At 35.5% G+C, this 24,952-nt stretch overlaps 1 protein-coding gene across 9 annotated transcripts in view; it reads right to left on the bottom strand.

Annotated features, from left to right (window-relative positions):
• COP1 (COP1 E3 ubiquitin ligase) overlaps nt 1–24,952 on the bottom strand; it is a 212,431-nt gene that overhangs the window by 44,695 nt on the left and 142,784 nt on the right. For all 9 annotated transcript variants that reach the window (XM_039460040.1, XM_039460044.2, XM_010336173.3 and 6 more), the window contains one exon: nt 19,101–19,217. In XM_039460040.1, the coding sequence (XP_039315974.1) occupies nt 19,101–19,217 (117 nt within the window). The remainder of the gene's footprint in view (nt 1–19,100; nt 19,218–24,952) is intronic.

The raw sequence follows: 24,952 nt of genomic DNA, 5'->3' as shown, positions 1-24,952 counted from the left end.
TTTTGTTGTTCAGATTTTCGTTTTAAATTTTTGGCTGTGTCCTTGATTGCCCAACTGGTAGTACAGTCTGACAAAGCTGTGATACTGCATTAATTATTTGCAACAATACTGTGGGTATGGGCAGGTATTTTCCCATGAAGATTTGTAGTTGGGTCAAACAGTAACAATATTCTAATATTTCACAATTCAAAAGCATTTTAATAAGTAATTTTTCAAGTTATTTCATAAGGTAAGAATAATTTGGTATTATAAAAATAACGTACTACTGCATAATAATATACTAACTTATTCTCAAGTTAATACAAAAGGGGTGTAATATGTAAAAGATAAAGGCATACAAGCTTATATTTGGTAATTGTGTGCTGCTCAAAAGTTTTACAGTAGCTAAAAACTGTGTACTGCACAAAGGTTTTACAGTGAGGTATCACATGGCAGATGTTTCTAGACAGACAACCTCAAAAGAAACTGTACTGGAGTACTCAGAACCCATTTGCTATTTCAAGTGGTAACTTATTTTCAGCAAAATATGTACCAGTTAATCCAATTATTGTTATGCCATATTTTGAATTTTCTTGATTTTATATTTTTATTGCTTTTATTAATAATTAGAGTTTGTTCAGAGTTTATAGTTAACTTAAGAGTTAGGAGCATATGAGGATGGTCTACAGCTTTACAGTACATATATATATATATATATATATATATATATATATATAGTAATAACATTATGATGTTAAAAGTTTAGGTTACTTGGGGGGGGGGGGGTCCACAGTAATTTTCTTTTCTTTATAAAGGAGGGTATATCTTTATATTTCTAAAGCATTGCTATAATTGAAAAAGTATGCTTAATAATGAGGAGTTATCGAGTATAGTCCATTTCTGTTTATCTTCTTCTCCTAACTTTTAGCTTTGAAAAAAAATCTAATCTGCAAAGAAGCTGAAAGAACAGGATAATGAATAACCTTGTACCATTTACTTTAGACTCACCACCAACTATAAATGTTTCAGCATATTTGCTTTATCCACCCAAAACCACCCCCCCATCTCTGTCTCTCTCTCTCTCTCTCTCTCTCTCTCTCTCTCTCTCTCTTCCTGCACCTTGGAACCACTTTAAGTTTCAAACATCAGGATATTTGACTTTTAAAAACTTCAGCCTCTACCTTCTACAAACAAAAACTTTCCTATGTATACAATACCATTATATCACACTCAAGAAAATTCACGGTGATATAATATACTATGCATCCTATATTTGGGTATCTCCCAACTGTTTAAAAAAGGCTTGAACATTTATTTAGTTTTTACTAATGGGTCACTCATTGTATTTAGTTGCCATGTCTCTGGTATGTTATATAAAACATTTCATAAAATTGTTATATTTGAAGCATTGAGGACTGTTCTTTGGCACAATGTTCAATACATCTGAATTTGTCTAAATGGTTTATTATTATTTTCAAATTAAATGTTTTGGCAAAAATACTATAAAGGTGATGGTCCTTCCTACCATATCACAAAAAGTGGCACAAGTTTGTTCCACTGGTGATGCTAAATTTGATTACTTAGATGACCTTCTGGTCTCTTCAGTGTAAAGGGTTTCTGTCTCTTTTATTTCAATTGTTAAACCAAATGATGCTATTTCCACAGCCATTAAGAAGAAAACAAATACATTTTATTTTTTTATGCAGCTAAATGTCAAATGTCAGCAAATAGCCAAGTAACAAAACCATACAAATACTTTCTTTAAGACAACAAGATTAATTAATACGTGACTCCTCATAGAAAATCAATGCTAAATGACAAGGTGATGTCAATAATATCACCATTTATAGAAATAGAATTGTCAATGTCAACCTTCCTCTGTGGTGATAGAAACCTGGAGACAGATTAAAGTACATTTTAAAAGCTGATTTTTAATTACAGGCAATAGGGAAAAGAAAACTTAAATCTCTCTTAATATTCCCCTTTAAACATGCTTTCTAATTAAAACAGATTTTAATTCATCTCAGTTTTAGTTGATATCTTAAAGTTTTCATTGATGTGAAAAACAAAATAACATGGTGGCAATGATTAAAAACTTATAATTTATAAAATTAGAATCATGTTGTCCAGTACAGTAGTTACTAGCCACATGTGGTTATTTAAAATTAAACTAAAACTTAAGTTTCTCAGTAACACCAGCTACAGTTCAAGTGCTCAACAACCAAACGTAGCTTGAAGTGTTATTGCAGTTCTATTGGACAGTTTTGATAGAAAATAACTAATTACAAATATCTGTGGTGTAGTAAGTAGAAATTCCATTTCCATTAAATTGAAGAGAATAACCCAAATAGAATAATAAACACCAAATACTTAAGACGGTGATTTTCACATTCACTAATTGTGTGAGTTAATACTCCCTTTCTTACTTTTTTCTCATTAATGTACTCCATAAAGTGGACAGTGTACTTGTCATACCATCTTAACAATCAGATCAATCTTTCTAGACAATGTGAGATTCAAATTTTCCAACTATTCAAAATGTTGAGCTTCAAAAATAGTAACTGTTTTATGGCTAGAGGGAATGTAGGAATATAATACACAGAGACATTTATATTTAAGGCATTTATATACAGTCATGTGCTAGATAATGACATTTTACAAGGATATATGATGGTGGTGCCATAAAATTATAACGGAGCTGAAAAGCTCCTATCACACAGTGACTTTGTAGCTATTAATAGTAACTTTGTAGAAATTATTCCTAAGTTTTTGGTGATTCTGGTGTATACAAATCTACTACAATGGCAATAAAATAAAAGTATACCACATACAATTACGTATAGTACACAATATACGATAATAAACAAGGTTACTGGCTTACGTATTTACTATACTTTTTAATCATTATTTTAGAGTATACTCTTATTAATTTTTAAAAAATGGTAATACAGCCTCACGAAGCTGGGCACAGTGGTGTGTGCTTGTATCCCAGCAACTTGGGAGGCTGAGGCAGGAGGACTGCTTAAGCCCAAGAATTTGAGGCTGCAGTGTGTTAAGACTGTGCCTATGAATAGCCACTGTACTTCAGCATGGGCTATAAGTTAGAGAATAGTAACGCAATCATGGCTTGCTGCAGCCTCGACTACCTGGGCTCGGGTGAATTTCCCACCTCAGCGTTCCAGGTAGCTGGGACTACAGGTATGTACCACCACGCTCCACTAAGTTTTTGTGAAGCTGGGGTTCTGCCATGTGACTTGGCTGGTTTTGACCTCTTGAGCTCAAGTGATCCATTCACCCTGGCCTCCCAAAGTGCTGGGATTACAGACATAAGCCAACAAGCCCAGCCAAGTTAAGTGTTATTACAAAAGAGCTTTAAAAAGCTTACATTTTAAAGTTAATAAAGTAAAAACATTACATTAAACTAAGGTTAATTTATTATTAAACAAAGAACTGTTAAAAAATAAATTTCAGCCTAAATATACGGTAATGTCCTAGGCCTTCATAGTCACTCACCACTCATTAACTCAACCCAAACAACTTCCAGTTCTGCTAGCACCATTCATGGTAAGAGCTCTATATAGGTGTACCATTTTTTTTTAACCTTATATTGTATTTTTACTGTAGCTTTTCTATATTTAGACACACAAATACTTACCACTGTGTTATAATTGGCTACAGCTTTTAGTACAGTAGCAAGCTATACAGGTTTGTAACCTAGGAGTAATAGGTTATTCTATATAGTCTAGGTGTACAGTAGGTTTGTGTAAGTATTCTCTATGACGTCTGAACGATGACACATTTCTCAAAATGCATCCCCATCCTTGAGCAACATATGATTGCATTATACAGTAGTCCCTAGTCATCCTCAGAGGGACTGGCTTCAAATCCCCATGCCCCCCATACCATAATCCATGGATGTCCATGATTCTTTACAAAATGACCTAGTATATGTTTATAACTCCCACACCTCCTCCTATATACCTCAAATCATCTCTAGATTACTTATAACACCTAATACAATGTAAATGTTGTACGTAAATAACTTATAATGTATTTCCAAAATTTGTATTATTTTTTATTGTTATACTGATAATTTCTTTTCCAAACGGTTTTGATCCATGGTTGGCTGAACCTGCAGCTGCTCAAGGGTACAGAGGGCTGAGTATGTAACTCACACCAAAAATATATGATTATATAAAGAAAAGAAAAGAGAGTTCAGAAATTTACTTAGCTAGGGGGAAAAAGACAAGATGATGAGGAGTTCTTAAATAATAGAGATAACTGGAATATAATCTTGTAATTTAAAATTTTCTATTGCTGTTTGTGCTATCTTATTTGGTCTTAATGAATCATTATAAAGAACATAAAGGATTTAAGTTTCATTCAATGAGCAAACCTACTTGGTTCTCCTTCCTGCTGTAGTTTTCCTCTTGCATAATTTCTCATTTCTGTTAAACTACCATAAATAAATAATTTTATTATAATTCCCTTTGACTGAAATGGTTTACAAAGACTACAAACGTATTTCAACTCACCATATAATATGTCAAAAGTCAAAATTAGACACAGAATTTTAGCTGAAGTATGAGAAAATGTTCCATATATTATTTATATGAAAGGATCTTTTATAGCTGGTATACTTACAACCTTACTATTATTAACATAGTGTTTTACTTTGAAAGCAGCGATTGTAGAAAAAATTTAAATTCCAGATTTATTTAAATACATGCACATGTAAAACTATGAAGGTTATTCTAGGGAAGTACCTGCTACTTTTTTAGTTAAGACACTGCCAAAAGTATGTATGTTTTATAGCTGTTATGAAATATTACTCAGCTAGGTTTTATAATCTTTGATTAAGAGTTCATTCCAATACGTGCTCTTTCAATTTTGGGGTGGGAACACTGATTAACTATATGAAGCTATTTCTTCATTCCCTCAAAATATACCAAGTATTTGTATTTTATCCTCATGTTTTCGGTGGAGAATGAAGGGTACAGAATAAACTTTCATTTGCAGAAAGTAAGCAAAATTTGATTTGAGGTGAAAATAGAGATGAGAAGAGAAAAGAAAGAGAATACATCTGACTACTGAGATCAAGTGGGAAGCTGCGCTTACATTTGAAAGGCTGCTTTACAGACTTCTGCTCCCCAACCCCACCCAACCAGTATATAAAGCACCTTCTACTCTCAATCAGTGCAAGTCCAAAGAAAGTGATTCTGGGGCCTAAATCGGCTACTTAATCATTTATTATTTCCACAACACAATTTATGCTGCCTAGCTGCAATCTTTGTCTCTATTAAATGAAAATCATTCATTTATTCAAAAACTATTCTAATATCTGTTAGAAGTCATTACTCTCAAAACAGGTGGTTACATTCGTAATTACCATTTCTTTAAGGCCATATGGACATTCGAAAAACAAAACTATCTGCTAAAGAGAGTTTCATAATAAAATAAATGTTTTTTTTAAAATTAAAATCTAAGGGGCCTAAATGAAACCTTACTGTACTCTCTACTCCCTGAATTTAAGAAGCTTAGAACCTGAAATCCAAACTCTGTATTGGCTTTGTATTCCAAAAACTTTTGCAAAAAAATTAGGCAAACAAGCAATGTCTGTATATTAGTACTAATATAAGTGTCCATTCATGCTAATATTTTAAATACATGTATTTATTAAAAGTCTATTATGTGCAGTTGTAAGGGATATCGTGGGGGATACAATGATGAAAAAGAAAAGTCCCTGCTTTTCTGTGTGCTTACCTTCAAGTATTAGAATCAGACAAAAACAAGCATATAATAAATAAAATGCAGATTAAATGATAACAATGAGACAAAGAGGAAAGGTAATGCTTGGGTGAATCTCCTAGACAGAAGGTGTTCAATAGCCTTCTTTGAGAAGATGAAGTTTAAGAATAGACTGAAGAGTGTGCCTCCAGCTGTGGTAAGAGCCAGGAGAAGAGTGTCTAAGGCAGAGAGGCAGCACAGTGAGAGCAGCATGAAATAATGTAGTATGAATCTAGAGAAGTTTGAAAGAGATCAAAACGGGAATGTGAAATAAATTTATCTGAAAGAATATTATCCCTGCTGCTGTCTACAGAACAGACTGAAGGGAAAGAATTGGAGAAGAGCTGAGTGTTTAGGCAAGAGGTTACTCCAGTGGTACAGGTAATGTAACCAAATACAGATCCAAACGCTTGCAGCTTGCAGAGTCCAATTAACAACGGTAAGGTGTGGTAGAAAGACAGACACTTTACTAACCAAAACTAAAGGAAAGGGGTCAGCTTCTTAGCTAAAATAACCACTTCAATTGGGGCGGGGGGGAAGGCAGAGGTTTAAAAAGGAAAAGCTTGATAAGGAAGGGATGTAAGAATTGAACTGAGTACAATACGTGCCTCAAGGTTATATCTTGATACCCAAGGGAAAAAAAAGTTTTAAAATGCATTTTGAAGTTAAGCTGCCTGGTTACATTAATGGCTTGAACTAGAGATAACTTGATTCCCGACTAAGCTGGATATGACTGCAGGGAGAGCAACAAAGAGAAAGTAAGAATGGAAGAAATAGGGGAGCAGTCAATTTTATTAAATAGTAATGAGAAAAGAACAGGATAGATCAATTAATTTAGCAATATGGAGGTAATTTGGTGATGATCACATGAATACTTTCAGTGGAATTATGGTGGCAGAAGCCTTGGTGAAGTGGGTTACAATGTGAATAATAGAAGAGGAGCCAGAAAAAGGAAAGTTCTTCTTTAATATGATTTTAAAGAGGATGACATTTAGTAAGTAGAACATACATGATTCAATTTAATGTGAAGAATGAGATAAGTGGCTTGGACCACTGCATCAACAGGAAAATTAACAAATATGAAGATAAAGTAATGGGTTTGTGAAGGAAAAATGGATTGAGTTCTGCATGTTAAGTTTGAAGTGGCAATGAATACTGAGGTAGAAATGTCCAGTGAGTAGAACAGAAATGTCTGGAGTTTTTTAGCTAAGTGTGGGATTGAGATAAATATTTAGGAGTCTGCTATTGAAACAGAGTAACTGAGTGGATAAAATAACCCATAGGGAATTTAGAGAGTGACAAAAGCACAGAATATCAACTAATACCAACATTTCAAAGAAAAGACAACTAAGAACTATAGATGAGAGACATGCAAAAAACCAGAGGGTATTGTTTTAGAATCCAAACGAGGATAGCTTTTCCAGAAGTGAGTGGTCAACAATGTTGACTACTACTAAGAAATCAAATAAAATAAGGGCTTGAATTTAGTGACATGAGGCTGCTACTGTTCTAGTCACAAAAATTTCGATCTCAGAGGAATTTCTATGTAAGGGTAGGAGCAGAAACCAAACTTCAGAGGAAGGAGAAGCTGGAGCTGAGGAGGAGCTCTTTCTTCTCTCTCTCTCCCTCCCTCTGAGTTAGGGGAAACTGCAAATGCAGACAGAACAGAGATGTCAGATATATACAATTCTATTTCCATTCAAAAACTATTTTGTATATAATTTGTAATGCACTTTTATTGTGTTTACATATCCATTTTTATGTATGAACTCTTTTTTAAAAAGTTTATGTGTAACTACCAATCCAGGTGATAAAACAAAGGTAAACAAAAAAATTTATCTACTTAAATCAGCATTCATTGCTTCATTGTTTTATCTGAAACAGAAAGAAACCGCCAGTCCAGGAACACACTTAGGTGAAAGTTTAAGGGGTATATCAATTCCTAACACCTTAAATGTGGAAGCTGATCAAAAGGAGGTACCAACTGTTGATTTCTGTTAACTATTACAGAATAATTTCTAGTATAATGAATAATTTTCCTGTAGGATTACTGAAAAAAAAAATACACACACACACACACACAGACATTTCCAACATTGATAGGGCAATCATCATTGATATGTTAAAATGATCAGGTGAAACAGATATAGAAATGTCTTATTAAATGTTTAATGAGTATTTCACTACCTTTAGTAAAGTAAGAATAAAATCACTATTATTAATGGCAATGTTTTAAAATACAGATTGGGACACAATTGGTTAGACTGTTCCAAAAATAAGAAGACATAAAGGAAGAAGACTCATATGTAATATGGCCAATCAGACATCAAACTGAATTTGAGAAATCCTGAATTCTATCTTTTGGCTTCTCGGAGGCTTGAGAGTTTATAAAAGTCCTCAGTGCCCTAGCTTTTGGATACTGTGACAGGATTGGGATAGAAAGAAGAGTTGGGGAGATCCTTGTTAGGTTTTTCTTAGGCAGGAAATAAATTTTGACCATTTAAACATACATGGGCCAACTGGTTACTAATATTTATCTCATACAGATATCATTATTACTTTTATTTATTTTTTTGAGACAGAGTCTTGCTCTGTCAGTCGGGCTAAAGTGCAGTGGTGCAGTCTTGGCTCACTGCAACCTCTGCTTCCCAGGTTCAAGAGAGTCTCATTGCTCAGCCTCCCACGTAGCTGGGACCACAGGTGTGTGCCACCACTGTCTAACTGATTTTTGCAGTTTTAGTAGAGATGGAGTTTCACCATTTTGGCCAAGCTGGTCTCAAACTACTAACCTCAAGTGATCTACCCACCTTGGCCTCCCAAAGTGCTGGGATTATAGGTGTGAGCCACTGTATCCGACCTCATCATTAATTTTAATAACAATACTTAAACCATTTTTTATTTCCTTTAAGCCTTCGATGGTATCTTAATACGCTGTTTTCGAGAGCTGAAAGAAAGCTACTCTTTGACAAAAGAGAGAGCAAGCCAAGTATCTGTTACACAAACACATATGGAATAAGGCAAACACATATGGAATACTTTGGAAGCATTTCCCCTTAACACCAGCTCTGTATTTAGTTGTCAGATCTTTGTTCATGATTTGAGAAGGAATTAGAAGATAACACTTCCGATTTTCTATCACATACAGTTAGCCCTGGTTTCCAGCCTGAATAAAACCCTAAAAATGCACTAATGTTAGCCACTATTATTTACCCTCTACTTTGTGAATAATCTCGCTAATCTTTACCAATCCACAATAGATATATGAGCAATTGTGATATTCTCCTAGAGTCAAAGAAGTAGCCATTACCTATCTATCTGTACATCAGATTAAGCCACAACTGTCAGTTAATCTAATTAAAACAATTTTTAAAAACGTAATAAATTTTTAAACGACTCAGTTAAAATTATGTACAGTTAGAATTATGTACAGTTAAAATTATGTACAGTTAGAATTTTTTAAAGTCTCAGTTAAATTATGTACATTTTCCCACAATTAAAAAGAAGTGTCCATTAAGAAACAGCAGGAGAAACATTTAAAAACCCAGTCCTCCTTCAACTAATTTATTTGAAACCCTTACTCTTTTTTTCTCTCTGTCTGCTTGGGCTTTCCTTTCCAACACTCAATCCTTGAGAAACCTCAAAAATATACATTATTTGAAAAGAATTGTTTCTGTTGGTCAATAGGAAACTGATTTCATTTATTTTATCCATATTTAGTTTATCTCTTTCTGCAGGAAAAAGGTATACTAATGAATTTTTAATGCCTAATGCCAGGCCGGGCAAAGTGGTTCACGCCTGTAATCCCAGCACTTTGGGAGGCCGAGGTGGGCAGATCATTTGAGGTCAAGAGTTCAAGACCAGCCTGGCCAATGTGGTGAAACCCTGTCTCTACTACAAATTAAAAAATTAGCCAGGCATCGTGGTTCACACCTGCGGTCCTAGCTACGTGGAAGGCTGAAGCACGAGAATTGCTTAAACTGAGGAGGCAGAGGCTGCAGTGAGCTGAGATTGTAGCACTGCATTCCAGCTTGGGCAACAGAATGAGGATAGACTTTTTAAAAAAATAAATCATGGCTGGGCGCAGTAGCTCACTCCTGTAATCTCAACATTTTGGGAGGCCAAGGTGGGCAGATCATGAGGTCAGGAGTTCATGACTAAGACTGGTTAACAAAGTGAAACCCCATCTCTACTAAAAATATAAGTTAGCTGGGCATGGTGACACATGCCTTCAGTCCCAGTTACTCAGTAGGCTGAAGCAGAAGAGTTGCTTGAACCTGGGAGGCAGAGGTTGCAGTGAGCTGAGATGATGCCACTGCACTCCAGCCTGGGTGACAGAGCAAGACTCTGTCTCAAAAAAAAAAAAAAAAAAATCATGACTACCACCATAAATTACAAATTACAAAACAACAACAACAACAAAAAACACAACACATCACTAACAGGGGCCCAACACAGGGGCTCATAGCTGTAATCCCAGCACTGTGGGAGGCATAGGCAGGTCACCTGAGCCAGGGAATTCAGGACCAGCCTGGGTAACATGTTGAAAATACATCTTTATAAAAAAATATAAATATTAGCCAGGCATTGTGGCACACTCCTGTATTCCCAGCTACCTGGAAGGCTGAGGCGGAGAATTACTTGAGTCTGGGAGGCAGAGACTACAGTGAGCCAAGATCCCACCACTGCACTCCAGCCTGAACAAACAACGTGAGACTCCTGTCTCAAAAAAAAAAAAATAAATAAATAAATAAATCACTAACGGCATTACAGGAAACATTTATTTCCAGTAACATCTATTTATTTATGTTCATGATTTGTTGATTTTAATTTTCTCTGATGTTACCCTAATTTTTTTGTGATGTTTTTCAAACTAGACTGACAAAGGTAAAGATATTGTTTAAAACTACATCCTTGGCCAGACACGGTGGCTCATGCCTGTAATTCCAGCACTTTAGGAGGTCGAGGCGGGCGGATCATAAGGTCAGGAGTTTGAGACCGGCCTGGCCTACATGGTGAAACCACATCTCTACTAAAAATACAGAAAGAGCCGGGCATGGTAGTACACATCTGTAATCTTAGCTACTCAGGAGACCGAGGCAGGAGAATTACTTGAACCCAGGAGGTAGAGCTGAGATTGTGCCATTGCGCTCCAGCCCAGGTAACAGGGCAAGACCATCTTCAAACCAAACCAAACCAAACCAAACCAAAAACTTCATACTCATGAACAGGGCCCTGTACATGGTCTATACAAAGATATTAGTGGCTAAAAAAATTGCACTGTGAGGCTGGGCAGGGTGGCTCATGCCTGAAATCCCAGCACTTTGGGAGGTAGAGGTGGGTGCATCACCTGAGGTCAGAAGTTCAAGACTAGCCTAGCCAACATGGTAAAACCCCATCTCTACAAAAATACAAAAATTAGCCGGGCATGGTAGCACACGCCTGTAATGCCAGCTACTCAGGTGACTGAGGCAGGAGCATCGCTCTCCCTGGGAGGCAGAGGCTGCAGTGAGCCAAGATTGTGCCACTGCACTCTAGCCTGGGTGCCAGAGCAAGACTCCATCTTAAAAAAAAAAAAAAAAAAATTACATTGTGGGCTTTATCACTGGGAAATGTAGGAAAATATGTATCAAACAAAGAATAATTTAAAATTTGGTGATTTACTATTTGAATTCATCTAAAAGCATCATATACAAGTAATTACTTACAGAACACACAGTATTATCACTATATTACTGTAATGAGATAAGGAATAAACATAAATCACACAATCTAAAGTACTCACAATGAGTTATAAAATATTAAATAAGCATAACTGTGGGCAAAAATTACTAATATCACATTCTGCCTACTTAGAAATCAGTTGCTTTTTTTTAACGGACAAGGTCTTGCTCTGTTTCCCAGAATGAGCTGCAGTGGCATAATCATAGCTCACTGTAACCTTAAATGCCTGGACCCAAAGGCTCAAGTGATCCTCCTGTCTCGGCCACCTAAAGTGTTGAGATTACCAGGTGTGAGCCGCCATGCCCAACCAGGAATCAGTTTCTATAAAATATGTGCCAATTATTAGGCATATTTATAGCTGTGTTTTCTATTTACTAGGTAACTATTAGAAGGAATGTCTTCCAAATCTTCTTGGTTTCTAGAAATATAAAATCCGGCATGCCTACACCAGAAGAAAAGCATTAAAAAGCACACCTGAAAAGTAGTACAGAATTACTTCCTCTAAATGGTCTAGTTTGCTAAATTTATACAAACTCAGCAGCTGCAAAATTACCTAAACATACTACACATTTATTTTGTGAGAATTAATTTGCTTCAATCCTCACTGATTTGCTTTACATCAATCTTTTTGTACACTTCTGCTTTAAGGATTAAATGCAAATAGTGGTAAGTAATGAATGACTAATAAATAAGAGGCATAATTTTTTAATCATTAAAAAGACATTAAAATAACTTAAAACCATGTAGGCAGGTAAGTATTGTAAATAAATCAACTGATTTATCTCAAAAGTCTGCAAAATGGTTGCCTACATTAACAATGATAGGAAAGAACTAAGAAAACTTAACTGGGACCCTTTAACACCTCTAGTGTTGCTTTCTTTGAATATCCTCAAAGACAAATTCATTATGGGAAACTGTCAAAATCATTTAGAACCAAGTCTGATATACTGGGATTAGAATCAATGCTTGACTTTATTGAAAAAGATAAGCAGAATAAAATCATTTTAAGCAAATAATCTATGTCTGATTGAAAAGAACATGGATTTCTCTAGCTGACAGATTCCATCTTCTATATACATACTTGCTAACTTTCATGTTCACATCTTTATTCCCTTATAATTTTTGCTTTTCTATTACAGAAAGATCTATAAAGTCTCCTAAGATACTGAAATTTGAATTCTCTTAGCATTTTCACTTTTATTTAATGTATTTTGAGGCAATGTTATTACATACACAAAGCTCAGAAGACATATGTTTTAATTCTAATTTACTGCTTTTATATTGGGACGTTTAAAGTCTTTGTATGTATGATAAAAGGTGAAAGAACAAAATAACAAAATAAAAGTACAAAGAGAAAAAAATTCATTGTAACAAGCACAAATAAAAGATCTAAGCAAGATAGACTGGGAAGCTTACAACTGGTATGATGCATCGCTTCCCTGGTAGGACCCACAGTGCCCTTGTAACAGGAAGTCAAACTGTAACTGGGGGAGGCTCATATATTAATCTTCTACTTCTTGCAACTCCAAAAGCAACAGTTAAGGAAAGCACGGCTCATTCCTAATGTCAAATTCATCATCACAAATGATATTTAATAAATAAGCAACTTCATTAGTATGATTCTGTATTGCTCTCAGTGGTAAAATAAACAGTATAGCTAAAGAGAGAGTGTTATTTTACAGTTTAAAGACAAACATTTAGATGACAGGTTACATTCTAAAAATGCTTCAGTTCTAAATGAAGATGACTGAAATTCGCTCAGTTTTCTAGTAGTAAAGGTTTTTCTTGTCTTAAAGGAATGTTTCAGTCAGTGAAAGGTGCAATGAAAGGCAATGAATTAAGCACTATCGGCCTCCATGATGCCTTGCTCTGATACTACCTCCTGCTTCAGACTGAGGAAAACTAACCTCAATGTGCCCTCAGCATCCATTTCTACCATCCTGAAGTGTTTACAGCCTATGCAAGATAAAAAGTTAACACTATATTGCTCAGATGCCCTTGCAGTTATGCTTCTACATATGAATTAAGATTCTATCACTCAGATGCACTTAATTAAGATTTGAAAGGTGAACACTTTATGGTCATTCTCCTTCTGCTTTGGATGTTTCTGTTACAAGCACTATTGCAGAGACGTAGGGGTTTTCTGTCGCAGTGTTCCAGTGTCCAGTTGCTAGTTTTGTGGGAGTTGTAATAAATGATTCCTGATTCCATGATTACAGTAATGGCATCATATTCTTGATTTCAACAGTGCCACTAGCTAAGAAGTAAATAATAGTTCCCTTGGCCTATTTATTCAGTGATGAGCTAAGAGTCACTATAGGAAGCTAACCCTACAGGATCATCTCCCAGACCTTCCAACAATAACAAAAGCAACAGCCTTTTCACATACATTAATACACTGTGAAGAAACTGACAAATGTTTAGCTACACCTACCAAAAAGAAAATAATTATAATGGAATGAAACTAGGCACATTACTATTGACAATATAAGAATTATAAAGGAATGTTATGAACAACTTTATGCCAATACATTAGAAAACTCAGAAAATCTGAATTCATCTAGAAAAAATAAACAGGCTGGGTGCGGTGGCTCACGCCTGTAATCCCAGCACTTTGGGAGGCTGAGGTGGGTGGATCACCTGAGGTCAGGAGTTCAAGGCCAGCCTGACCACCATGGTGAAACTCTGTCTCTATTAAAAATACAAAATTAGCTGAGTGTGGTGGTGCATGCCTGTAATTCCAGCTACTTGGGAGGCTGAGTGAGGCAGGAGAATTGTTTGAACCCAGGAGGCGGAGGTTGCAGTGAGCCGAGATAGTGCCATTGCATTCCAGCCTGGGCAACAAGAGTGAACGTCCTCCTCTGCCTTACCCCTGCCCTCCAAAAAGAAAAAGTCAACAAATTAAATTGAATCAGGACTTTAAAATCTTCCCAAAAAGAATGATCCAAGCCCAGATAGTTTCTCTGATGAATCCTATCAAATATTTGAAAATTATGCCAATTCTTCACAAACTCATTCAGAACGCAACGGAAGGAATACTTCCAATTCATTCTATAAACCCAACAGCTCTTCACTGTTGAAGACAGAAAATACCATCATAAGCAAACTACAGGCCGGGCATGGTGGCTCATGCCCGTAATCCAAGCACTTTGAGAAGTTGAGGCAGGCAGATCACTTGAGGTCAGGAGTTCAAGACCAGCCTGGCCAACATGGTGAAACCCTGTCTCTACTAAAAATACTAAAAATTACCTGGATGTGGTGGCTGGTGCCTGTAGTCACAGCTTCTCAGGAGGCTGAGGCACAAGAATCACTTGAGTCTGGGAGGCAGAGGCTGCAGTGAGCCAAGATCGTGCCACTGCTCTCCAGCCAGGGCGAAAGAGTGAGACTCTGTCTCTAAATAAATGCACAAAACTACAGGTAGCTATCCATCACTAACACAGACACAGAAGTACTTAATATTTTAGCAAAATGAATCCAGTAACATGTAAAAAAGGGTTTATATGAAGGCAAAAATGGATTTTTCCTATGAACAAAAGGCTGGTTTAATATTATTCTAATATTACTATCCCACATTACTACAGTATAAACCATAAACCTCAACAGAGGCAGAAAAAAGCATTTTACAAAATCTAAAGCTTATTCACAACAAAAACTCTTAGCAAACTAGAAACAGATAAAAAATTACTCAAACTGATAAAAGGTAGCTACAAAAAACCTCACAGCCAACACTATACTTAATTATGAGACAATAAATGTTCTTCACCTATGATAAGAAGTTGCTTTTAACACTTTTATTTAACATTGTACTAGATCTTCTAGCTAATACAATATAGCAAAATGGCATTCATAAATTGTTCAACTGCAGATGATTCTACATTCAGAAAATCCCAAGAAATCCACAATAAAACAAGAAATAAAGAGAAGCAGTATCAGAGATGTAAGATCAATATAAAAATCAATTGTATTTCTGTACCCCATTAACAAAGTAACAAAAAATTTAAAAGCAATTCCATTTACAATACAAATAAAAGTAACAAAATAAGGACAAATTTAACAAAAGAAGTTCAAGACTTGTACACTGAAAATTACAAAACTATTGATGTTAAAAACGGCAAAGATAGTTAAAAAAGATAAAACGAGTAATATGCTAACTTAATGTATGGATTTAAAATTACCAATTAAATACAGTATTTATCAAAATAATTCTACATTATGCCAAAGCAAGGTTAATTCAAGAAAAATACAATTCGGTGTCAGAAAAGGCATAAGCATCAATTGGTGCTAAAAGGCACTTGATAAAATACTGTTTTGCTTCTAATTAAGAAACAGTAAAGTAAAACAATTTGAATATAATAAAGTGTTTTTCAAAAGCCAATACTCTAAACAGCAAAACACTAGAGCTCATTCAACTCAATGAAAATAGATGGGGGAGGTGGACATTACCACTAGTAAACCTTAGAGGTAGAGAATGTGACATAAATTATTGGAAAAGAAGAAATGCAACTATCACTTTAGGCAGATATCAAGTATAAATAAATAACCCAAACGATACTGAAAAGGTACTAGACTTAATAAGAAAAATTTGTAAAGTACCTAGATATAAGACAAATATTCAAATATGAACATGTTTTGTCTACACTTACCAAAAAATACCTGCAAAACGGGAATGGAAAGTAAAATTTCATTAAAAGAAAGAAAATGGTAACATATATAAGAAAAAACTGACCAGAGAAGTCCAGAACCTAAAGTAAGTAAATTATAAAATCTCACTGAAAGACACAAAACAACCCAAACAATGGCAAGGTGCAGTGGCTCACACTTATACTCCCCAAACTTCGGGAAGCTGAGGTAGACAGATTGCTTGAGCCCAGGAGTTTGAGACCAGCCTGGGCAACATGGCAAAACCCCACCTCTACAAAAAATACAAAAATTAGCCAGGTGTGGTGGTGTGTGTCTGTAGTCCCAGCTACTCAGGAAGCTGAGGCTGGAGGATCACTTGAGCCAGGGAGGTCCAGGCTGCAGTGAGCTGTGTTCATTCCACTGTACTCAACCTGGGCGACCCTGTCTCAAAAAACAAGGAAGAAAACCCAAACGAATAAAAAAACACCCCATGTAACTGTAGCCAAACATACAATCACAATAATGCCAATGCTTCTAAAATCAGCAAATAAATACAAGCAAGTCTGATAAAAATACCAAAAGACTTTTTCTAGGATTGGAAAAATATAAATCTTAAGGTTTATATGGAAAATTAAACAAGAAATGTATGAAAATGTATAATAATGGGGAAAACTGCCTAGCAGACTGAGGAATCATTTTTAAAGTAGGTTCTCATTTCCCAGGAAGGAGAAAACTTGATAATATTCATATCTGACATTGGTACAAATTAATTAAATATTGATAAAATATTATATATGAAAATGAGGGCCAGTGTTTATAAAACAGAACATAATAAACTAAGGGTATATATTTTAATTGAATATATGATAAAATAGTAATAAAAATAGCAATTATAAAAACTTTACACAAAGAATCTTTTTTTCCATAATCCTCACCACAGCCCTCAAAAACTCTACCTTTATTTTAAAGTTAAAGAAGTTGGGAGGCCGGGTGCGGTGGCTCAAGCCTGTAATCCCAGCACTTTGGGAGGCTGAGGCGGGCGGATCACGAGGTCGAGAGATCGAGACCATCCTGGTCAACATGGTGAAACCCCATCTCTACTAAAAAATACAAAAAATTAGCTGGGCATGGTGGCTCGTGCCTGTAATCCCAGCTACTCAGGAGGCTGAGGCAGGAGAATTGCCTGAACCCAGGAGGTGGAGGTTGCGGTGAGCCGAGATTGCGCCATTGCACTCCAGCCTGGGTAACAAGAGCGAAACTCCATCTCAAAAAAAAAAAAAAAAAAAAAAAAAGAACTTGGGAGAGAGTTAAAGAACTTGCTCAAGGTCACATTTCTAATTCGTGACAAAGTAGTAAGTATTTAAATAACATAGAAGTAAGTTCAAATGAAAACAGCACATAATAGTCAAAAAAGAATTTTATATGCTAATAAAGAGAATTTTTATCCACATGTATGTTAGTCCATGTCCTCCTTAAATTGAACTATGAAATTATGTCAGTAGCCCAGTGACATAGTGAGTTGAATAAAAGGAAAAAGTATAGTGACAAGGTTTAAATTATGCATTTCCTGGCTGGGTGCAGTGGCTCACGCTTGTAATCCCAGTATTTTGGAAGGCCAAGGCAGGTAGATTATAAGGTCAGGAGTTTGAGACCAGCCTGTCCAAGATGGTGAAACCCTGCTTCTACTAAAAAATATAAAAATTAGCCATGTGTGGTGGCGCATGCCTGTAGTCCTAGCTACTCAGGAGGCTGAGACAGAAGAATCACTTGAACCTGGGAGGTAGAGGTTGCAGTGAGCCATTTGTGCTACTGCACACTCCAGCCTGGGCGACAGTAAGACTCTGTCTCAAAAAAATAAAAAGTATGCATTTCTTTTTTTTTTTTTTTTTCCTGAGATGGAGTCATGCTATGTCTCCCAGGCTGGAGTGCACGCCTCTTGGCCTCCCTGGTTCGACCAATTCTGCTGTCTCAGACTCCTGAGTAGCTGGGATTACAGGAATGCACCACCATGCCCAGCTAATTTGTGTATTTTTAGTAGAGACAGGGTTTTACCACATTGGTCAGGCTGGTCTCAAACTCCTGACCTCATGATCCGCCTGCCTTGGTCCCCCAAAATGCTGTAATTACAGGCGTGAGCCACTGCACCTGGCCTCATTTCCTTTTTAAAAGTTGCTATTGTCCCCATCATATGGTACTAGCTTGTATTTTTGTAAAAGCCTAATATTATTACTAAAAAATAAGGTGTCACCATTCAGAAGCCAAATTACAAGTATTTACTATTTTAATAAATATTCAAGGAGGAAAAATATAGAAGATTAAAAAATTAAGGTAGGGTGACCATATGATTTATATTCCAGCTCATGACACTTTTGTGAATAAAAGAGGGCACTAATAGTAATTACAATGGTACAAATGGTGTAAACTAAAACTGTCCCAGACAAATACAGACATATGGTCATCCTAGTCAAGAAAAATAATTTACCAAATGATTATCTGGTATGATAATAATAGCAAACATTTATTTGAATACTTACTACGTTAGCAGGAACTCCATGATACAAGACTGCCTTATTCACCGTCCCTAGATGAGTGCTTTGTGCATAGTAGGCAATCAATAAAAAATTGTTGAAAGAATAGTTTGCCTTAAAAAAAGTGTTCCTGTGTCTATACAATATAGCTTATTAATAGCCTGTTTGTTGTTACAACCTTAAGTTTGTGAATAAGTAGTAAGCATTAATTCATGCACATAAATACAAAGAAAAACTACAAAAATTAACAAGTTCATATCTATGTATTAAAGATAGGTGTCAGAATAGTACAATTGAAGTACAGCACTAAATGAGTAATAATGGCATACTGTACACTTCTAATTTAGAGCCTAATTAAAAAAACAATATTTAAACCTACAAAAGAGTTGTTTTAAACTGCTGTCCTATCTTTACCATGATACTCAACCAACACCAAAGGAAGACAAATCTGCTTTCATTTCTTACCTGCACAGCCGAAAGCCAAATGGTATCTGGAAGAGGGGCTGAATTTAACACAACACACGTTAGCCTTCGCCTCAATGCTTGCCACTGAGTTGTCTAGATTGGTGGACCACAGCTTCACTAAGGACAAAGGGCAATAAAAACAAAAGGAGAAACAAGTAATACATTAGTAAATGCCTCTGTAACTTGGAAAGTTTGCTTATTGCTCCAGAAATCTTTGTGTGCCAAAACATTTTGGTTTACTAGGACTAAAAATGTTAAAGCTGTATGCATTTGTCAATTCTCACACTACTAATAAAAACATGCCTGAAACTAAGTAATTTATAAAGAAAACAGGGAGGACTCAACAATGGCAGACGGCAAATGAGGAGCAGTCACCAGCAGTCACCTCTGACATGGTGGCAGGCAAGACAGCTTGTGCAGGGGAACTCCCATTTATAAAACCATCAGATCTCACAAGACTCATTCACTACCACAAAAAAAGTATGAGGGAAACTGCTTCACCATGATTCAATTATCTCCACCTGGCCCTGTCCTTGACACATGGGGATTATTACAATTAAAGGTGAGATCTGGGTGGGGACACAGCCAAACCATATCACCTAATGACTGAGTAACAGAATAACATTAAAACCAAGAGAGCTTAGTTTCAATGTCAAAAATGAATATAGATAAAAAGGTTGGACATGTTGGCTCATGCCTGTAATCACAGCACTTTGGGAGGCTGAGGCAGTAATCACTTGAGCTCAGGAGTTAAGAGACCAGCCTGGGAAACATGGTGAAACCCTGTCTCCACTAAAAACACAAAAGTTATCTGGGCATGGTGGCCCAGGACTGTAGTGCCAGCTACATGGGAGGCTGAGGTGGAATAATCACTTGAACCCAGGAGGCAGAGGTTGCAGTGAGCTGAGATCATGCCACCAAAAGAAAAAAAAAGAAAGAAAAAGAAAAATCCGTAACAAAAAATTTATACTGAGAGGTAACACAGATCTACAACTAAGACATAAAAGATAGGAACAACAACAAAAAAAAGTGATCTGGAGCTAGGTGGCACGTGTGTGTGTGTGTGTACTTTTTTTTTTTGAGACAGGGTCTCACTCTGTCACCCATGCTGGAGTGCAGTGGCACAATCATGGCTCACTTCAGGCAGCCTCTACCTCCCAGGCTCAGGTGACTCTCCCCACTCAGCCTCCTGGGTAGCTATGTGTGTGCCACCATGCCTAGCTATTTTTTTTTCTATTTTTTTTATAAAGATAGGGTATTTTTTTGCATTGCCAAGATTAGTCTCAAACTCCTAGGCAAACTGCCCTTAAACTTAGCTATTTAAAACAGCAAAACTTAACTATCTTACAGAGTTTTGGAGGCCAAGAATCTCAGAGCAGGTAAGCTGGGTAGTTTTGGCTCAGTCTCAACAGACCGCAGTTGAGCTGTCTGCTAGGACTCTAAACTATTAAATTACCATCTCCAAGCTCACTCAACATAACTTTTGGCATAAGGCTTCAGTTCCCCACCATGTAGGCTTGTGATGATGCAGATGGTTTCTCCCAAACCAAGTGACTGCAAAGAGACACAATGATGAAGAAAGAGGCACAATGATGAAGAAAGAGGCTACAGTGTCTTTTATAACCTAATTTTAGAAGAGACATCCACTGGTCATATAGATGAAGCCTGGAATAAGGTAGGTGAAGGGGAACTACACAATCATAGGAATACCAGGAGACAGAGATCCCTGGAGGCCATCATGGATGCTGACCAACATAAGTCTTGAACATTTCATTTAAATTCAGGAGATAATATATGTAAGTAAAGTTTTAACTTATAGGAAAGGTAACTAAGTCTTAATTTACAAATTATAAAAATAACTGCTATCATAATGCTATTTATTAATTTACAGTTACTTAATCTACTGATGAAAAAGTGGAAGCATTATGATCAGCATGAGTTTCACTAAAATTGATTTCTAAAATCTACCAAGACTTCAAAGTTGTCATTTGTGCATTAACTTATACAACTAAGAAAATTTGGACTGCAGGGCCAGGTGTGGTGGCTCATGTCTATAATCCCAGCACTTTGGGAGGCCAAGGTGGGTGGATCACTCGAGGTCAGGAGTTTGAGACTAGCCTGACCAAGACGGTGAAACCCCATCTCTATTAAAAAAATACAAAATTAGCCGGCTGTGGTGGGGCATGCCTGTAACCCCCAGCTACCTGGGAGACTGAGGCAGGAGAATTCCTTGACCCCAGGTGGTGGAGGCTGCAGTGAGCCAAGATCGTATGATTGCACTCCAGTCTAGGCAATAACAGCAAAACTCTGTTTCCAAATAAATAAATAAAATAAAAAAAGAAAATTTGGGATGAAGAAGAACCTGTAACTTCTGCTATCATTCAGTCTAAATTCTTCAAACTCATATTTGTAGAAAAATACCTTTAAAGAATGTCTTTAATTCAAAAGCAAGATTATTTATGGCAAATAATTCACAGGTTACATATTTTAAAAGGAAAATATATCTCTAAAGAAGAACCTTTAAAATGACTCATAAAATTCTCTTCTGATTAGCTGCTACATACTGATGGTTCTTTAACATGTAATGATGTGCATACATACTGGGAACTAAATTATTTTTAAAATACACTGCATATGTAGGAAAAATATCATTTATATGAACTCAGTTTTTCATGTAAGCAACAAAAACATAGCTGCTTAAAAAATTGCTCAGTTAAAAATTTACGAAATACAAAATATATAAAATAAGCAAAATATGTGTATTAAAGTGATTTAAAATATTCTCTAACTATAAAGTTATCACACTGACAATATTTTATAAGACCACCAAACAGACAAGAATAATAAATACATTTAAATAACACTAAATAATACTCTTGAGATGGGCCTAAAAGCATTTGCGACTTTTACTGCCAAGCTAAGAGAGTAAGCCAATCTCTCTCACTGTGAGTTTACTCTGGACAATATCCAAAAAACAAAAGCAACTATCTGAAGAAACTGAAAAAGTAAGCAAAAACAGTCATTTCCAGGAGAGCATTCTAAACTTAAATGAAATTCAGGGGATGAAGAGTACCATTTTCCACCCCCTCTTCTCCCTTGGCAAGCTAAAATCAGCATCTCAAGCAGCAAACACTAAGGAAAATCCCTGTGTTTCAATGGCTTCTGCAAACCAGGGTATTGGGAGTAATTTTTAAATTTCGGACTTATCCTTTTTCTCCTCCAACTTTTCCCTGTGGGTGGGCTTCAATCACAGAGCTACAGCAGTATGAGAAGCTAATACTCAAAGTAAAACTGTATATATATAAAAAGGAGCATCTGTGAAATAGAGTATGAAAAAGGAGAATCTCCATTGTATCTTTCTTATCTATTCTCTTGCTTCTTTGCCCTTGTGGCAGGACCCACTCACAGAATTCAGCAGTAGACTGGGCACCAGAGTCTCCTAAAATAAAATAACTCAACTTTATTGAAAAAGTAATCAGTAAAAGGGAGCCCTGGGAGATAAAGAGTTGAGGAGAAACCTGGAAAGAAAGTACTAGAGAAGGAGATTCTACAGTTCTACGCATTCCCTGGCACAGTCATTTCTGAGCTGTGTATGTGCAAGACGGGCGTGAAGCAGAGTAACAAATCTTTTGTGCACTGAACTACAGTTGAAAAGACCACCCAAGTCCTAACTAAGCTCTAACTGGCACGTGTATTAAGCAGACTCAAAGTACCCCAGCAAAGACTGAGAACTGAACTGATTGGTTTTTTTTTTTTTGACAAGGCAACAATCACCCAGGGAAGGCAAGACAGAACTTACGGTCTAAATCTAAGTCAACTGATCACCTATAAGAAACAAACAAACAAAAAACCCAACATTTTCCACACAATTTCAACAGGACCCAACATCTTACAATATTCAAAATGGCTAAGAGACAATCCCAAAATTATTCAACATACAAAAACCCAAAAAACTGTGAAGAATTTTCAAAGGAAAATACAATTAACAAAGGTCAGTCCTAAGGTTTAAATGAAACAGATTTTAAAGCAACTATTCTAGTTATACCTGATGGGGTAATAATAACACACTTAAAATTAATGGAGAGATAGAATTACTCAGAATACATAGAAACCATTTTTTAAAAAAATCAAATGAAAATTTTTGCAAAATGGAGATGACAGATAAAGGAATCATGAGCTAGAAGACAGAAAAATAGAAATTACCCAATCTGAAGAGAAAAAGGCCTGTGAGACAAAACAAAAAGGTCTAACACATTAATGTAATTAAAATCCCAAAGGAGAGGAAAAAGAGATTACTATTAATCATTTGATGAGTATGTGACAAAGTAGTTTTCAGAGGAATACTGACAGGGATAGTGATATTATATATTAACAAATGATTCATTCTACCAAGAAGACATAACAATCCCAAATATATTCATGCTCTTAACAAATGTATCAGATATACACACACAAAAACAGGTAACTAAACAGAGAAATAAAATCAGATTGTAACATTTCTGTCTCATAATAAAACAAGGAGACAAAAAAAAAAAAACAAAAAAACAGCCAAGGATACAGAAAATCAGAAATATACTAGCAACAACTTTGATCTGACACTTAACTCACCAAACAGCATTTATAGTACGGTTTCTTTTCAATGCATTTGAAACATTTATCAAGGTAGTTCATATTCTGGACCATAAAATAAATAACAAATTAAAAAAATTTTAAACCATGTAAAATATGTCCTTTAATTATAAAAAGATTAAGTTATAAATCAGCAACAGAATGCTTTCTGAAACCTTTAAGGAAATTTTAAAATACTTTAAATAATCCATAGATGGAAAACAGAGTAACAAAAGAAACCAAATAAAATTTTAAACTGAATGGAAAAGCAAATATAATAATTATAAAAATAATATAGCAAATACAATGGCAAATAGTAATAAAAATTGTTTTCAAATTTGTTTCAAAATTTGCTAAAGCAGTGTTTAACAGGAAATGTATAATAAAAAATGTTAGATTAAAAAAGACGGAAGTATCAATTCAATGACATAAACTTCAACTTTCAAAAAACTAGAAAGGGGAAGAAATTAAACCCAAAGCAAGAAAAAGAAACGATTAAAAGGCAAAAATCAATGAAATCAAAAATACAAAAATACAGAAAAATCAACAAAACCAAAAGCTGAGCATTTGAAAAGATTAAGAACCTAATGCCAGGTTCTTAATCTAAATTAATAAACAGTAAATAAACAATAGGACAACAAATACCAATTATCAGAAGCAAAAAACAGAACCTGATTGTATCACAGGTTCTCAGAGGTAATGAAAAAAAAAAAGCATGGCTACAAATCCTAGAGATATGAGTATATTACAAATACAGACAGTTCCCAATTTAAATAGCTCAACTTACAATTTTTTTGACTTTACAATGGTAAAAATGCAATGTGCAGTCAGTAGAAACCATACTTCAAACTTTGAATTTTGATATTTCACCAGGCTACTGATATGTGGTATGATACTCATATATATTATTCAACACTTTATTGTAAAATAGTGTTTGTCTTGGATTATTTTGCTTAATTGTAGGCCAATGTAAATATTCTGAACACACTTAAGGTAGGTTAGGCTAAGGTATGATGTTCAGGAGGTTAGGAGTATTAAATGCATTTTCAATTTATAATGAATTTATTGGGACCATAATCCCATTGTAAGTGGAGGAGAATTTTATGTACTTTGATGTCCATAAATTTTATAACAAATGAAATGGATCAATACCGTGAAAGAAATAAACTGTCAAATTTCACTCATGAAGAGACAGGTAAGTTTTAGTCCTAAGTCTACTAAAGAAATTAAATTCTTAAGTTAAA

Source organism: Saimiri boliviensis, chromosome 19, assembly GCF_048565385.1.
Source record: "Saimiri boliviensis isolate mSaiBol1 chromosome 19, mSaiBol1.pri, whole genome shotgun sequence".
NCBI classification, from domain to species: Eukaryota; Metazoa; Chordata; class Mammalia; order Primates; family Cebidae; genus Saimiri; species Saimiri boliviensis.
Note: the sequence above shows the minus strand (reverse complement) of the source record. Positions and strands in the feature narration are given on the sequence as shown.